At 43.1% G+C, this 18,840-nt stretch overlaps 1 protein-coding gene across 1 annotated transcript in view; it reads right to left on the reverse strand.

Moving 5' to 3' along the window:
* The window catches only part of SLC9A2 (solute carrier family 9 member A2), an 87,590-nt gene extending 69,380 nt beyond the window's left edge, over positions 1 to 18,210 (reverse strand). The window contains exon 1 of the mRNA XM_007172119.3: positions 17,874 to 18,210. Coding sequence (XP_007172181.3) covers positions 17,874 to 18,162 — 289 coding nt within the window. The 5' untranslated portion in view covers positions 18,163 to 18,210. The remainder of the gene's footprint in view (positions 1 to 17,873) is intronic.
* Positions 18,211 to 18,840: the final 630 nt, after the last annotated feature.

Below are 18,840 nucleotides of genomic sequence, written 5' to 3' on the forward strand. Positions count from 1 at the left end.
AGCCATCCCAGCACTGTTTCCACGCCTGGGATGCTTATTCAAGGTGTAAAACATGAAAGCCTCTCACTTAGACATTCCATAACAGCCTTCCCATTTTTATCAATGGTAAGAGTATGTCACCATTTCTATTTCCTTATTTCTCTTTTTGTAACATGATCCCACTCTGAGAATGGCACTTATTTTGATTATTATTACGTGGACTATATAACAAATTCCAGATGATCCTGAGTGCATAAGTGTCCCAAACAACAGACTCTGCTCCCTTCAGTATAACCAGGTATAAATCCTAGAAGCAAAATTTCAAATAACATGAAAAAGTCTGGACCAGAGGTTGCAAACTAGCAGGCCACGGGCCGTCATGGCCAGCAGGCCTATTTTGTTGTGTTCATCTGGTGTTTTTAAATATTGAGCTAATATGTGGAAACAGAGTTTGCACGTACAAATTCTCTTGTCTGGTTTATCTTGAAAAAATCAGCAGATTGGGCCCTCTGTCCCCCCTCCATACCAATGCATGCAGGGGGGCAACCAGCTTTAGCCAAGACAAGGGTTGGTCCTCCAGCTCTCCTGCCTGCTTCCCCGACCCTGGCCCCGCTACAAGCATCTCACAGGACCTGCTCACGCACCGCTAGGCCCACTCCGTCTGCTACCTGTCTAGACCTCAAGTCCAAAAGCCAATCTTCAGATGCTACTAGGAATGTAATGGAGACTGGGGGAGGGCGGAACCTTCCATTCTATTTCTCCCCACTAGTCTTTTTAGACTCCTGACATCAAGTCTCAGCCGTGGCAATGAGATCCCAGCTCAGGCACTGAGATTCCCTGAATTAAACATCTGGCTTCCCATCTCTTAAGCAGGTGAGTGAGGGGCCAGGGGCCTCCCTGTCCCTGATGGACTGGTTTCTGCCAATGGGCTGAGTTCTCTGACACGTGCCGGCCAGCACGTGGAGGTGGTGATGTTCACTTCTGCAGGCGGACATAACATCTGAGGGTACACTGCCGCTGGCCTGGGAGTTTCCTGTCCACTGGAGGCAGGTCAGATCCTGATCCAATCCCGGAGCCAGGGCTGGGCACGGATTCGACTCACGCCCTGGTCTCATCACCACCTGCACTAAACCCATCCTTCAATCTCAGACTCATCATTTCTATTCCCGGGCCATCAGTCAGATGAGATCAATTCCCAGTATTATATATTCCTCTGTATAAGAAGTTGGGCGCCAAGAATTAGCCTGTATCTAACGAGCAGGAAAAGTATTTTTGCTGAGTAGACTCTGCATACATCCATAGCTAGAAATTTCATATTTAGTTTTTAACTGGCAGCCTCATGACAGACTGAAGAGTTGTGTGTGTGTGTGTGTGTGTGTGCCTGTGTGGCAGTGTGCATAACACACGCAGACAAGGACACACACACACACACACAGAGTCATCCATGAAGCCCTTCGGGTTCATGGTGCTTCATATAAGATACTGTATCCAAAGCTGGCGGAGTTTCCTGTCACAAAAGGACACATCTGCTGGGGCCAAAGGCAGACGCAGCTGGAGATGCTGCTTTATATATATATATACATACAAACATATATATATATATATATACACACACACATATACATACACACACAAACACATATATATATATATATACACACATACATATGGGGGGGGAGACTATATCTCTCTGGATTTCAAGAAAAGTCACAAATCGAAAAAATAACAAGCTATCCCTTCAAATGACAGAATTCTTTGGTCCCACCCATGGAGGTGTTTGGGAGGAGCCAGACTCTGAGCAGGACTAGGGTGGCTGGGAAGATGCTCCTGGCACTGGATCCCTCGGTCCACGGGATCCTGGGGGCCAGCAGACAGGCCCAGGGGCCTCCCAGGCTTCTGCTGCCCCAATCAATCTGGGGCAGGCCAGTCACGAGCAAAGTTCTCCTGGCTGTTAAAGAGGCTGAACCAGGGCGGCGAGCCCAGTGAACACATGGCAAAATAAACAACCCATTGATATAGCCCCCCATCTTGTGCCTCACGGAATTTCTAGAACCCTCCAATCTCTCTTTAAAATCTATTCCAATGAAAGGACAAGCACAGGCCCCATTCACTAGAGGGCTATGTCCGTGATCCACAAGGTCACTATTTGTCCAGGGATTTTCCAGGAGATTGACATGCAAGAGACAGGCTAGCTAACAGGCATCAATGTAAAGTATACGTATGATAATTATTTTTGCATAACGATCTTGTAAAAAGCAAATCAATCTCTTCCTTTCCAAGATAAGAAACTGTGCTTGAAGTCTGAGGGACACCAGGGAAGAAAGAGTAAATAAATAAACACACTGTACTCTTCTGTAATCATATTTCTCACGTCTTCCTTAGAGTTATTCATGGTTTTGAATTTTCTATTCAGTTGTTTACCACTAGCTGGCTTTCAAAAAACCAAAACCAGTTACGTACTTTACTGCCTTGGCTACTTCCTGCCAAACAGACCATCTTGGATTACTCTGGTAATGGGTCATACTCTCCTTCCTGAAGCCACAGGAGCAAAGGGACAGGGGGATGGGTTCCAAGGATGTTCAGTTCTTGCTATCAGCACACTCAGATTCTAGGGCAGCCAACAGAGGAACGACGTGAGGTTTGTATCATATCAATTTTGCAAAATGTTCCGCGAGCACAGTGCAGCCGAGGTGGGGTACACATCCCGCACCATCCAGACAGACAAACAGCCCGGCAAAGATCACCCCCAAAGCTCACCAAGGCAGCAACTCTGCCTCAGGAAATAACAATAACACTGGACAGTGGTCAAAGTATTTCTGCGTATATGACGCCTGGGCGTGAAATACGTGCCTCCTGACACGTATCTCATCCGGAGGAATAAAGTGATCTGGGGGAGTTTCTCACACAGCCAGGTGGGAAACAAGATCCTTGCTGGAAAAATGCTGAGCGCCAGCCCTGGCCACGCTGAGTATTCTTATTTAGAAAAGTCTCCAGCTTGTGTTTCATGTGAATTGCAGCTCAGAACGGTCGCAGAACTTGTTCTGCATCCGTCCGGACTGCAGGTTTAGATTGTACGACTATGAAGCGAATCCTGCAGCCCTCATTTGGTACTCAGCATCCTTAATTTTACTGGGTTTCATCTCCCTGTGGCTCTAGACCCCCATTTTTTTTCTTTTTTTTTTTTTTTTCTTCATTTTCCATTTTAGTGACAGAAGGGGTTTGACCAAGAAAGGATTAGGTTTGGAAGAGATCGTTGGAGGGTAAAAGCTTTGCAGTGTATAGGCATTGTTCAGGGGGAATTACAGAACCCAGGGAGTAGTCAAGTTCTGGTGACTATTTCAGAACAGACCCTTTGCAGAGCCTGCTGGCAGCCGGGGGCGGGCAGGGAGGGAGGAAGCTCTGAGCTGAGGAGTGGTGATAAAACGGTAACCTAGATTCAAAATTCTCCGTGCGGGGCAACAGTTGAAAGCAATTTTTCTTTTATTGCCCCGGGTTAGATGTTAACTCCTGGGATTTGTCTTTCAGCCCATGCGTTGGTAAATGAGCTATGGCAGTTAGGGTTTTGCTGTTTGCTCACTGTCATCGTGAAGCTGCACAAGGCTATCCAGGGAGCCTACCCTATCCATCCAACCACCTTGTGCCAGAGTTTTATTTTCTGTTTGGTTTTCAGTCCTTGAAGAGCCTGCCTTCCAAACAAATTGACCACTTGCTTAAAATAAGCAGATCGAAGTATAGGAAAGGAACCCACAATTGCCGGTAATTGCTACCTGATTCCATTTTTCAATCAAGTGGTTGCTTGCACTCAACTCTAGTCAGCAGTGATTTACATGGTGGGGACCTATGGGCACACTGGGGCCTCGGGCTAAACTAAGAAAGTGCCCTATTTGGCAAATTTACACTCTTTTCCAAACGTCCTAGAATCATAACATTTTTGTCCACTTTGCTTCCTCCCTGGCTTCTGATTACCAGCTCAGTGGTCTTCATACACCCACGTGTCGTACCATTTGCCTTTCACTGCAAAGACCACCAGGGTTTCAAGGAACATCAGGATGTATGAATCTTAAGGATCATTATGTAGATTCTTACGGCTCCACCTTCATCATACTTAGTATGCTTCATCAAGATATCAGTCAAACCTACTAACGCACTTAGTGGAAAAACGGAGGACCGGACTCCTGCCAATGATGCACATTTGTCCAAAGATTTAGGATCAGTAAGTAACAACCCCCCTGATGTCATGTGACTTCAAAACACAAAATTGAAAACAGCAAGACCAAATGAAAACAAAAAAACATACAAACAAAAGAAAATCACTGCAGAGAGGAAAGTCGTTAAATACATACATTAGCTATCAAATCAACCAATCCCTTTGGCAAAACCATTAGCACTTAAAAGCCAGGTTAAGGATGAGGCAAAATAAAATAAAGACTCCTGTGAGAAGCAACATTGATGCTAGATGTGAAACAAATGAAAATATAAAACAGTATTGAGAATGTAGACATGGTAAGTTTTACCACCCAGCGTCCCAAGCTCCACAGAGATAGACAAACACGAAAGATACAACGTATCAATTCCGGAAACCAGTACAGGAGGAGGGAGGGGCAGTGAGTACATAGCAGCTGATAAACAAACAACCACATGTCAGATAGTGATAAAAGCTCTGCACAAACTCAGCCGGGACTACCGGGCACAGAGAGACTGGGGCTGGAGCTGTTGCAGGCTGGCATATATCTTTTCTAATTCCCTTAAAAACGTGAGCTCAAGCTAGAGGCGGCATCTTCCTGGCCTTCCAGACAGTTCACCAGAGAAGGCACAAAGAATGATGTCCATTCTCCTAAGGAGACCAGCTGACACCAACAGTGTATCATTCCCAACCCTGCAGAAGGGAGACTTCAATCAGATAGGAAAGGGGGGGCTGCGATTTCTCATCATCCCTCCTCCTCACCATTCTAGTGTTTTGTTAGAGAAAATGTACAGTCACCCAACATGTAATTCTGCTTTAGGATACTGGTGATAGGGAGGGTCGGTGGACAGTTTTAAAATAGCAATAATGACTTTGGGTAGCATTTGTTTTAAAACTCTTTCCCATCCAGATTCCTAAAGGAGCCCCGTTTGTACACAAAGGGACTTGGAAATCTACTGAAAAGCGCATTTCCCCTGCCTGTGTGTGAGTGGACATGTCTGGGGACCCCAATGACACTGAGTGGACTCAGCAGCTCGGGGGTGTCAGGATGAGGGTCTGGAAGACAGGCTGCCCCCTGCAGAGAAAGGCTCACCTGACTCTGAGTCTTCAGTTTCAAGACAGGAACCTGGGATAAAATGAAGCGCATTTTCTTTTCCATTGCAAATTAGCTTACAAAAGCAGAATGATGATTTTTAAATGTATGCAACATCAGAAACCGAAATATGCATGATTCAGAGAGAAACCTTTGCATAACACCAACAGCAGGAGACAGGAGCATCTAGACAATCTGATGACTTGCTACAGAACCACTGGACAGGAGAGACTTTGGGGGGCATAATGCTCTGAGGCTTTGGAGAAGGAAGCAGGACATCTGTTCTCATCCAAGGGCTAACCAAATCTCCAAGGCCTGTAAGGCAGCAAGTTTTCTAAGTGGATTAACTGTATCCTCCCAACAACCCTATCAGGAAGCGACCGTCATTATTCTACAGATGAAGTAACTGAGGTTATAGAGGTTTATTAACTCACCCCCGGATCCACAGCTAGTAAGTGGGTGAGCTCAGATTTTTGGGCAACAGAGCCTAAGTCACCATTCCAAGCATGTGCAATAAACAGAGGTGCATGATAAGTGACCGAGTGAATTACCATACAAGCTAGTATATTTCAGAGAGAAAGGGCACAGTATTAAGATATGTGCTAGGACAAGAAATGTAAACCATGAACACCATGGACAAACCAGGATGGATGGTAACCTTCGCTACCACCTGATTTAAGTGAGATGAAACAAAAAGTATCTTTAAACATTATTTAGTTATTTATTTATACAATGATTATTTATTGAGTACCTACTACGTGCCAGGCACTGTTCTAGACAGTGAGTCAAATAGATAAATTCCCTTCCTTCATGGAGCTTACGTCCTAAAGTGTGCATATGTGTCTATGTGCACGTGTGTGTGCGCAATTCAGTACGTGTGTATGCGTGTGCAACAGTGAAACAGATTTAACATCTTTTCTCCTGTAAATCTGTTGAAATAGAACTTTGTCCTATTAAAATTTACATGGTAGCTCAAGTTATAATGGGTTGAACCTCTAACCTATGAATCCTTAATATGTTAAAAATATATTTCAAAAGCATTAGAATTCTACATTCCCTAAGTTGGGGAGGTAGAGAAGGCTAGACCAAGATTCAAGAATTTTAGATGCACGTTCTAGCTCTGATATTACTTAGGAATGAGGTTACTTTGCCTTCTCGTAGCGTTTTCTGTCCTACGCAGTGCAGAGTCACCGTGAGATCACACTCACCTTAACTTTGCAGTCACAACTTGCTTTCACATACTATTTCAGTTGGTCCACACAATGACCCTACGAAGCAGGCAGGGTGTTATTTTTGTCCGACTTTACAGTGAAAATCTGAGACGGTCCAAACGACGTAACAAGGCTCCAGCAGGAAACTCAAGCGCAGGCCCCTGGGTCCAGGTTAAGGGCGAGCGAGACAAGGCACGTCAAGGCGCTCCGGAGACCACGGACGGAGGTCTAGAACTTCATATTCGTCTCCATGGAAGGCAGGGTGACAGGCAGAGGCACAGCGGAGTGACCAAGTACACCTGCCGCGGACCCACCCCTTCCACTTAACAGCTGTGACACCTAGGCTCTCTGAACCTGTTTCCTCATCTGATTTTTAAAACTGGGGGTCCTAATGGTGCCCGCCTCCCGGAGTTGCTGTGAGGATTAAATAAGATAATGGGTGTAACGCACCTGACCCAAATACCTGGCATGGAATAAAGGCTCCATCCTTGTTAGCTATTGTTATTCTATGAAAGAAGCCACCATGGAGGGATTACCCAGCCTCACCCATCTCTACCCTCCATGCCGCAGTAGGAGGCTGTGCTGGGGCGCATTGCACCGCTCAGGTTTCCCAGCCCGTGGGTCACAGGAAACAAGCTCAGGAATCGGGAGCAGCACAAACGGCAGTGGCAGAGTCACAGAAATACGGCAACGGGGTGTTTCACGGCCCTGTGCCGCCATAAGGGGCGTCCAGTGGTTAACAAAACCTTTAGGCTGCCTGAGAGGAGCTCCTCCAATGCAGGGTGGGCATGTGTACTCTGTTTCATTGTCAGTCGAGACTGCTAAACGTAATGGTGAGTTTGATTTTTCTGTCTTTCGACACGTGAGCCTTTGTATGCCAACACTAAGGAATGACATGAAATTCACCTTTAAAATACGACTTTGTCCTTGCTGGTTATCTGTTTCATATATAGTAGTGTGTATCTGTGAACCCCAAACTCCTAATTTATCCCTCCCCCAATTTCCCCTTTGGTAACCGTAAGTTTGTTTTCCGTGTCTGTGGGTCTACTTATGTTTCGTATATAAGTTCATTTGTATCATTTTTTTTTAGATTCCACATATAAGCGATATCATATGGTATTTGCCTTTGTCCGGTTTACTTCACTTAGTATGATCATCTCTAGGTCCATCCATGTTTCTCCAAATGGCATTACTTCATTCTTTTTCATGGCTGAGTAATATTCCATTGTGTGTGTGTGTGTGTGTGTGTGTGTGTGTATACACACACACATGTATACACATATATATGCGTATATATATATGTATACACACATATATATGTGTATATATGAAGGAAGAGGGGGAGGGGAGGAGGAGTATATATATATCACATCTTCTTTATCCATCCCTCTGTTGATGGACATTTAGGTTGCTTCCATGTCTTGGCTATCGTAAATAGTGCTGCAATGAACACTGGGGTACGTGTATATTTCTGAATTACAGTTTTCCCCGGATGTATGCCCAGGAGTGGGATTGCAGGATCATATGGTAGCTCTATATTTAGTTTTTTAAGGAACTCCACAGTGTTCTCCATAGTGGCTATACCAACTGTATAGCACAGAGAATTATACTCAATATTTTATAACAAGCTATAAGGGAAAAGAATCTGAAGAAGAATATATATATATATATATATATATATATATATACACACACACACACATATATATGTGAATAACTGAGTCACTTTGCTGTACATCTGAAACTAACACAACATTGGAAATCAACTCGACTCCAGTTAAAAAATTAAATTAAAAGAAATTAAAACATATGATTTTGTCACAACCACAAAGAAGGCCTTCAGAGAGCTTCCTGTGCCCTCCCCTGGAACTACTGAAGAGGGAGAGGAATACACACATCTTCAAACAGGAATAAACTATACAAGTCAAGATGAAGAAAGCCCTTGGACAATGATGAACAATGTGCAGGATTGTTGCAGGAAGTGCATCAATTATGATTCATTACACTGAAGAGATGTAACTGCGAGAGTAAACTATAACGGTGCGTGTCTCATTTAGCATGACAAGACGCCCATGTTCACACAACAATTTAATGTAACGAACACGTTTCTCTTGGCCTAAGTTTCTTTTGCTATAGAAGTAAAATCTTAGCTGTAAATGTTTTCCTTCCCTACAGAGTATCTCATATTATCCCCATGGAAATATTAAACAGAAATATTAAACAGATGACACAGATACAGAACCCTACTTCTACTAATTAAATGCAAGAACCAAGTAGGGAAGACTTGCCAGGATCACAAGGCAAAGTTGATGGCAGAAGTGGAACTGAACAGGGTCTTCCTACTTCTAATCTGGAGATATCTTTTCCAAAATGTAGGTCCAACACTTCTTCAACTGCTGAGCTATTGCTCTTCTATCCAAGTATGGAAATATAGCAGATAAAACAAAGGCAGAATAATCAAATCCTTCATATTGAAAAACTAGGAAAGTGCATACTATTTTCACCTTACATTAAAGAGAACCCATTATGATAGTCCATAAGCAGGACATATCCATGGACTTTAAATATTACATAGAAAGCGCTTTTTTAAAAAGCACCATGTAAAATGTCACTGAGCAATCCAACAATGTGGACACAGAGCCTCCTCTCACTACAAACATATAATATTGATATCTAGCCACACTCAAAATAAAGGAAAATGTGTAGGAAGCCAGGAATAAGGAGAGAAATCAAAACAAGAGATGTCAGTAGGATTTCAAGCCACAGTGAACCAGGGGGATTCCAGACAAAATACCTGCCCTGTGTGCTAGGACCTGGCATTTGAATACCTACATGAGGACAAGAAATGTGACTTCACACCAGTAAGGGAAGGACTCACGCATAAATTCCTGAGTTCCAAGAGCTACTTCGTCCTAAATAAAAAAATAAATAGTAAAAGTTGCCTATAGCCAGGAAAAATGGAAGGAAACATGTCAACTTTTTATGGCCTTGGGCAGAGGGAAAATTCAGCTGTGAAGTATAAAATTCAAGGTCTACACCACCTTATAAGACATATATAAGATCTATTTACCTTGAGTCATTTAGGAAAACCAAATTCTTGAGTCATATAGGAAAGCCAAACTGAGAACCAGGCTAAAATCAAGCTAACACTAAAAACCAATCACTGAAACCCTGGGTCCCAGCAAGAACACTCAAAACCACTTTGTAAGAACCTTTCGCAACATGAGGAAAACAGACCACTACCAAGTAAATATCCCCTACTTAAGCTAAATTCACAATAAAAGCTATAATCTATATAAGGAAGTAAATATCCAAAAGGGGAAAGTCAGTAAATGTGATAAACATAAGAATTAGCAACCCAACAGCTAAAAAGAACAATCTGAAAAAAACCTATAAAATGAATAGTTTAAAAAAAAAAAAAAAGAATAGTTTAAATAAATAAAACAATTAAAGAAGGAGTAAAAACTATCATTAAGTAATAGAATAGTACGAACAAAATGCAGATGAACTTGAAAAAGAACCAAAAGAGCACAAATGAATATATAATTAAAAGGAAAAATCTAAGGAGTAGGTTAACTACAGATTAGAAACACACTGAGAGTAATGTGGTAGGCTGGAAAAAAAGATCTGATAAAAATCACCAAAAAATAGAAAAGAAAGGAAAACAGATGAAAAACAGAAAACCAGAGTTAAGAAACATGGAAGCGCAACAATTTCCAAACAGGAAAAATAAAATAAATCTATACTTAGACACATTGAGGAACCAGCAGAATATCAGAAATAACCAAGTGAAAAATCTTCACTACAAGCAGAGAGAAAAGTCAGGTTAACTCCAAAGGGCAATGAGAGTAACAACATAATTCTCCTTAGCAACCAAAGAGAACAGAAAGTAACAAAATAATACCTTCCAAATGATAAGTGATAATAATTCCAGCACCTATACTCTGTTATATAATATTCAAGAGAATACTCAAAATAAAGACATTTTCATACAAAGACCAAGAGAATTTATCATTCAAAGCCTCCCCTCCCAAAGTATCCACTAAATAACACATTCCAGTAAAAAGAAAACAATCTGGAAGAAAAGGGTAGAGAGAAGAAGTAACAATGAAGAAAAATCGGCAAGCATGTTTACAAATCTATGTAAACATTGCTTATAAAAATTAAAAACTAACTTGGAGGAAATTAAATACAAACCAGGTGTAAATTACAAGACAAAAAATCAGAATTCTGAAATTGGCAGATAGCAGGTAAAATTTTTTTTAAGTTTAAGTATTATTCATGAAGAGGATAAAACAATAGTAAAAATAGCAAATACTATGTTTACTATGTTCCAGAAAGTAATTTTAATCTTTTACATATATTAACGAATTTAATTTTCACAACAGCCTAGGACATTGGTACTTTTATTATCCCCATTTTACCAACAGGGCAACTGAGCTCAGAATTTAAGTTATGCGCCAAAAATCATACAACTACAAAATATGTAGGAAAACGTACCTGGGATGTGAGCCAAGGCAGTCTGGCCTGGCTCCTGCTAAAGCACGTAATCATATTAAAACTGAAGTGTAACCACAAAAGGAATAGAAACAGAATGTATGAAAATGTATAAAAATATGAAGGAAAAATTTGACTAAGCCAAAATATGGCAAGAAAAGAAAACTGAAGACACAAAGTAAAAGCAGAGTAAACAGAGAGCAAAGTCCAAATATATCATTATGCACAATACAGTAATTATATGTCTCCTTAAACTACAGATATTTGACAATTTAAATTAAAGATACAAAATCAGCTACAAGTGGTTTAATGAGATACAGCTAAAGGAAAATTATCCAGCTGATTTGATAGTTATGGTAAGGGAAAAGATATGTCTGGAAAATACAGATGTGAAAAACATAGATACAGAAAAAAATACATATGCAAAATGAAGTTTATTTTGAATAGCAGTAGGAATATAATAAAAAATAGACTCTGAGCCACAAGAAAATTATTTAAAATAGAGAAGTTAATACGTAACTTAAAAAGTAAAGGAAGAATTCACTCAGAAGATATAACAATATTGAACTAGTATGTACCTAATAACATAGCATCAAACTATTGCTATATAAAGCAAAAAATGACAAAATTACAAACAGCAACTGACATCACAATCTTAGAGGTTGATTTTAATGTACCCCAGAACCTAAAAGATAAAGTAGCTCAAAAAATTAGTAATGCTATTAAAGATTTGAACACCATAATTTGAAATTTCACCTAGTCTTCTGTGGGTATGTATATATGTGTGTCTGTATATGTGCACACGTGCCTGTATAAAACCCTGCACATGATAAACAGAGAATACACAATCTTTTTCAAGCAAGCCTTGAAATGTATTTTTAAATGACCACCTATTAAGTCAGAGAGGACATCTCAATCAATATCAAAAATCAATCAGGTCTATATAACCAAAATGGACTAAAATATGAATAAAATAAAAAATAACCACACATCTCTATGTGTTTATTAACTAACTACTACAATTCGAAATAATTATCGGGCTACAATAAAAAAAATCTCAAGGAAATTTAAAAATACTGAAAACTGAACAGCGAAAACTCTGTATATCAAATCTATCCAATGCAACTAAAATAGGATCAGAAGGATATACTTCTAGCCTTAAATACATATATTGCCATTCCTCTATGTTATACCCATTTGGGTCATGAGAATTCATATTTAAGAAGAGTTTCATTTAATATTCCTATTTCATCTCATAAGGCATTTATTTGACTTCATAAAGACCAAATTGGATTTTATAGATTTTAAATTGGTGGCTGATACATCACGTAGTCATCTTTTCAGTTTTATCACTAATATGTTGTGTTAAGGTCTCCTCAGAATACAGATGGTTGCATCATCTCCCTGAAATCTTTAGTCTTTGCCATGTTGTTTACTGTTATTATTATAATTTGCAATAAAGATAAATTTACATAACTTAGAGTATCATGAATATGTTTTGTTTGTAACATAGTCCAGTGTCAGTTTTTCATTGCTTTGAATTTAATGAGAACAAGTAAATAGTCATATTTTGAATAAATTTATTAAGGGAAAATGACTTATTAGAAGTTATAACAACTAAAGTAAACTACTGAAACACCTTTGTCCATTTTAATAAGACTAATGTCATTTAGCTATGCCAACTGTGGAGCTTACGAGTTCATAAAAATATTTATCATTGAAAATATTTAAAGCAATGTTAAATATGTTTTCAACTGTAAGTGTTTTTTCAGGGATTAATTACCCTTGTAAGGTGGGAGTCAACATATTGGAAAACAAGTAAATTCAATAATTAATGAGCTAAGCTTTCAATTCAACAATTTAAAAAAAAAAACAAAATACACCCAAATAAAGTAGGAGTAACTAAATAATAAAGTGCAGAAATTGATAAATTAGAAGCCAACCAGAATCTAATTCTTTGAAAAAGAAGCCAACCAGAAAAATTCATAGATAAACTTCTATGAATTTTGATCAAAGTAAAGAAAGATGAAATTAACAATAATAGGAATAATAAAGTAGAACTTAAATACAAATAAAGGGAAGATTTTTTAAATCATAAAAAGTAAATTTCTTCCCATAAATTTAAAAACACAAATGAAATGACTTTCTAGAAAAATAAAAATACAGATACCAAAACGGAAATAAGAGGACATAGATAAGCCAAACAGAACTATAAACCTTAAAGCAATTAAATCATTGGTGAAAATCTACCCATATACAAACCATCCAATTCACTTGGTTTTACAGTGAGTTTTTAAAACCCTACAAGGAACAAATAAGTTTACACAAAAGGTTCTTTGTATACCTCTTTAGGGCTTCAAGCTATATGAAAGAATTCTGTAAAAAATAAAGCATCTTATTAATGATAAATATTATTCTCATTCTTAAAGTTGATACAAAGAGTAATATTTTTGGTAGAAAATCACCTGCTATTATTTTAAAAGGTACAAAAATATGTCTGTGGTAGAGTGCAGTGATAATTCTAGAAGGCACCTGAAACAGTCTCTTTAGAAAGAGACCCACTGAAGTCATCCTTTGGACAGAAAACAGGAAACGTATGGTTGGCCCAATAGGAAAGGTTGGAGGTTCTGAGACAGTAAGAAATTAGAAGTCTTCTTTGAGCTTTATTAGGAACAAACACAGGCCATCAGGAGGACCTGGCTTTAGACGTATGTTCAAAGCGAGATGTGGTTCAAATAATAAGTAAAGACCATGAGCTTCATCCACTGACCAACCAGCCAGTAAATATGCTTCAGGAAAACAAAGTATGACAAAAAGAAACAGATCAAAGGCAAGGATAGGTTTTTCCAGAGATCAGGATCTCAGTAATCAGGCGGATATTAACCAAAGAAAGTCTGGTTTCTATTTTAAATTCAGGATAGTCTGGAGCCCAGAGGAGAAACCTTCATGGACCAAACTGCTTTGTCTTTCCCTTAAAATAATAATACAAGTTATTTACTTTCAAGACAACAGGATGAAGAGAAGTGGAAAATGCTGCATCCTAAGCCCAAGTTCAAGGGCAAAGGAAGTGAAAATGGCAGGTGAGAGCTGACACCTGGAAGAGGCAAACAGGTCAGCTTCCCAAGACTGCAAGATAAATGAGGGGGTGTCTGGGGAACCACTGAGGACACAGAAGGGGGCTTTGTTACTTTAAACAGCAGGGGACCCACTGCTTTGTCCCAGCACCCTGAACAGAGGTAGAATGCATGCCCAAGTTTACCCAGTTTAGGACAAATCCCACTGACCCACGTCATGGGCAAGGAAATCAGAGGACACAATCTTAGAACACTCTAGGAAACTTTTCTCTTCTTCATTCTTTGGCTACCTATTATTCCGAGCTGTAGAACTCCATCCCTGTATACAGGATTTACCAAGCAAAGTAAGCATTTATAACTGTTTAAAAAATCAACGGTTCATTCAAAATATAAACACTCAAAATGAAAGAACAATAAGAGTTCACATGCATGAGGATCTAAGTGAAAAACAAATTGGGAGATGTTTCTTGCCAAAATTTTTTTAAAAAACTTTTCAAAGGTGGACTGAATTTGCTGTGTTCTTTTATTTATTTAACCTACTTCACACACACATACACAACATCACCATCGTCATCATTTTAGGAAACTTTCTTTTCTACAGAACTTTCTTTCTGACCAAACAATTAGAAAGTCGATTATCCCTGATAATCAAGTAAAACAATGAAAAGCTGAATCATTCAATACTCTGCCAAAAATGCATATTCTCACTTTTGACTGTAGTTATTTCTAAGTTTATGTTGTGCAGCAATCTCGAAAACGATTCTGAATTCACCCTCGGGCATGATTTCAACCTCCCACAAATGCTATTAGGAGCCTCCACTGTGGGCAATCTGTAATCCCCTTTCAGCTTAATCACTAGCAACGTTTCTCTATGTTCTCTGGGGCAGGTAAGCTCAGGGACATTAGGTACACAGCATAAAAGTGCCCCAAATAGAAACCATGGCATTTTGCATGTGTTAACACTCCTGTTACCCCATAGCCTCACGTCCCCCTGCGCTGCTCAATTCATCACCCTACCCAAATGTGAGCCAATTAAGTCATATGAGTCCTGCCAAAGCAATAGTTTTTCCAGTGCAAGAGTTAAAATAGAATTTGAATGGCCAGACCACAGTTTAATGGGCTGTAAAAGTGCCCTTGGTACCAGCACAGTCTTCTCCAAAGCCAAAGAGAAAGTTTAGGGCCTAGGGGAGGTAGAGGGGGGATCCCTGGGCATTTCCCAGCTCCTCTAGGAACACAGCAGCAACAGGAGGACAGGGCCGGATTATATCAAGGCAGCACCTAGAAAAGACCCTCAAGCACTAGCTCTTGGTACTGGAAGCCTACACTTATTTCTCTTGAGAACCGTAGCCTTCACCCCACCACGGCGGTCTCCACTCCACTCAGACTGTTCTGGCTGGGAGATACGAACATCTGTCTGTTTCCATCTCAGTGCCACCTCAGGTGCAGGGAGGAAAGAGGAAACAGTAGTCAGAGAAGCTCCACTTTTGGTACAGGCAAAGAGACAGGCAGGACAGCAAGTGCCAGGGAACAGAAACACATCTGGATGAGAAAACTGCCCACAGGCAGGTAAATACACCTATGAGCTCACACAAGCAAGAATGCCTTCTAATAAAATACCGTACAATTAACATGATAACGTCACATAAGATGAATAGGTTGTGATAGAAACAAGCAAGTGTAAAAAGGCAGTGCTCAGAATAAGAACGCTTGGAAAAGGCAGAGCCTAAAACAGAAGCAGGAAAATGCAAGAGGCAGCCCCGTCCAGGGGAAAAGGAACCGTAGTGCCAGAAAACTGCCGGAGTAAGCCCTGCTACTCTTCCACCACTCCTGATGGTGACAATATTCAGTGCTCACTGCAGGCCCAGCACTGTCCTAAGAAGGGTATACGTATCTCTTCTCATTTAACCCTGACACCAAACAAGCCTCCAGGGTAGACAGGAAGATGAGATATCGGGCAGAGCTGGCTGGAATTCTGGCTCACCATCCGGCAGCAAGGTAACCTCCCCAGCTCTCAGTTTCCTCGTATCTGAAACGCGGTCATCATACCTGTCCCGGGGTGGATGTGAAAATTAGAGATGATGAACTTAAGTGACTACTAGTGGCTGTTATTAGTGTGATTGATCAGATTAAAATAATCAAGAATGAGGAACAGAAGAAAGCGCTATAATTGAATAGAAATGGCAACAGAGAAGCAGTCATGGAAACAGGGCATGAAAGCACCCCTTCAGTGACAGAGGCTCAGAGAGAGAAAGAGTAGACAGAGCCTGTGCTTGGCTCCGCGCTTTGTGCATCCGTGGGCAACTCGGGCAAACTCTCTGAGTTTCAGTTTCCACCTCCCCCGAGTGGGTATTAATATCTGCCCTTCCTACTTGGCAGGGCTGCTGTGAGGACCGCCATGAGATTGCACCTGCGTTTACTATGACAGGCAACGAGTTTATGCAAATGTGCGTAAGACAGGGACATCCTTTCCCCCTTATTCCATTTCCCAGGAGAAATTAAAACACTCAACCAATAGAGCCATGTCAAAACCAGGCAATTACAGGTTGCAAAGCCTTTAAATAGCCCATGCCTCCTTTGGTCACCATTAACAGAATCTAGTTAACTTAATCTGACATCGAAGGTTTGTTTTGAGCTTACTTCCTGCACCCTGCACTTTTCTATAAACCATCCCTGCTTTGCGCTTCCCTCTCAATTTAGGCCTTTGCTTATTCCTCTCTGGAATGTTGTTCCATTTCATCTCCAATTGACCATCTTCTGCTCATCCTTGAAAACCTAGTTTAAACGCATCCTCGGCATGAGGAAGTGCTTCCCTTCTCCCTACACTGCATATCATCTTTTCTGAATGTCTTATCCCACCTAGCTCTTTCCTGGATTATGAGTGCTGTGGTGTATGCCATCTCTCCCACCAATCTCTAGGCTTGGGGATGCAGCAATGTTTCTTTTCATCCTTTACGGAGACCTTAGAGCATGGGACCTCTCAAGGAGCAGATGTATAAAACAGACGCAATAATGCATAAATTCTGTCGACCTGATAACTTTTTGGAATCATTACAACAACAGTAGTTGCCGTATTTTAAATTAAAAAGTATTTAAAATATAAAGTACAAATAACGTAAAGCTCCACGATCCTAACAAATTTTATGTGGGGTGAAAATAAATGAAGATGAGAAGATCCATTCGGAGGCTCCTGCTTTCCAAAAGGGACTAAAATGTAGTTTGGAAACGTGGGTTAATTATTTTTAAACATGCATCTGGCTTCACTGGCCTCAGTCACCACGAAAATGCTTCCTGGAGAGTGACAGCCTCAGCCCAGAGAAAGGGAGGAGACAGGGCGTCGCCGTCGTGCTGCAGGCACTCAGGTGTCCCTGGTCCCCTTCCAGGCACCTCACTAGTCAGGTGCACGGCAGGGTCTGCGTCCCTGCCAAGGCACGTCTCTCTCCCAAGCATCCAGGGCTTCCACCGTTCTAGCCTGGGTGCTGCTGGCGCCCCTCTCCCAGTAGGTGAGACCCATGAACTTCAGCCCACTGCCCTCCTTCCTCAGTAAAGAGGTCTCAGCTTTAGCAGAAGCCTCTCACACTCGGCGTTCCAGGCAGAGCAAGCCGCAAATCGCTAAGTTTGTACGGGTTAAAACTCCGGGGCTATTTCCAGGCCAAGGTCCACTCAAGAGCCAAAGCATGAAACTGCCCCTCCCGGGGTCCCTTTCGGCCAGATGAAGCTGCTCTGTCGTCCCTGCCCTGGTGCACGGGGAGGCGGCCACGACCCAGAGGTCAACTCGCCGATCCGGGCACCCTCCCGGCCTTGGTCCCCGCCGCACCCCGCGGGTCCAGCTCGCTCACCGATCTTGGCCAGGGAGGCCAGCAGGATCCACAGGGTGATCTCGAAGGGGATCTGCACGTGGGGGTAATCCAGGGTGAACACCGGCAGTCGGCTCTCCTCGAACGGCGTAGTGCCCGGGGCCACCACGCTCGCGGGGCTGGGCGAGCTGGAGCTGGTGCCCATGGCCCGCGGCGCGTCCAGCAGGGTCTCGGCCAGGGCGCCCGCCGGCCCCGCCACCTGCAGGAGCAGCGGTAGCAGCAGCGGCGGCGGCGGCGTCCGCCGGCTCCGCCGGGTACCCGCCGGCTCCATGGGCTCGGCTCCCCCCGCCGCCGTCGTCCCCGAGCTCGGCCCTCGGCGCGCTCAGCGCATCGCCCTGGAGCGGGCAGCGCCGCCCGCCGGGCCCGGCACGGAGCGGACAGCGAGAGCCGCCGCCGCGGGGCCGGAGGTCTGCCGCGCACCGGCCGGGTCCCTGCCGCGAGCGGGCGCGCACGGGACGCGAGGCCACGGCGCGGAGCCTCGGCGCCCTCAGCCGCCCTCCGCCGCCAGCCGCCGGCCCATGTCCCGTCCGCCGCCCGCCGCGGCCCGCGGGCGGGGGCGGGGCGGGGCGGGCGCGGCGCCGGGGCCGCGGGGCGGGAGGACGGGCCCGGGGCGGGCGCGCGACGCACCGGCCGAGCCCGCGAGGTACGCGGGGCCCGGAGCCGCGGGGGCGGCGGCCGCGCTCGCCTGGGGCCCAGGCCGCGCACCGAGACCCGCCAGCCTCGGAGCCGGCGAGCTCTGGGCGGAGGGGCCGCGCGGTGGCCGGAGCTGTCCCCGCCCCGGAGGCCGCGGCGGGAGTCCATCCAGAGAAGGGGCCGTCGCGACCCAGGCGGCGCGCGCAGGGGACCCGGGGCGCGGGGCCGGGAGGAGACGCCGGCCCAGCCCGCGCCCCGCGAAGCTCCGTGCCCCGTAGGGAAGGTTCAGAAAAGCCTCCTGTCGTTCCCCTTCCTG

This window comes from Balaenoptera acutorostrata, chromosome 12, assembly GCF_949987535.1.
Source record: "Balaenoptera acutorostrata chromosome 12, mBalAcu1.1, whole genome shotgun sequence".
Taxonomy (NCBI): Eukaryota; Metazoa; Chordata; class Mammalia; order Artiodactyla; family Balaenopteridae; genus Balaenoptera; species Balaenoptera acutorostrata.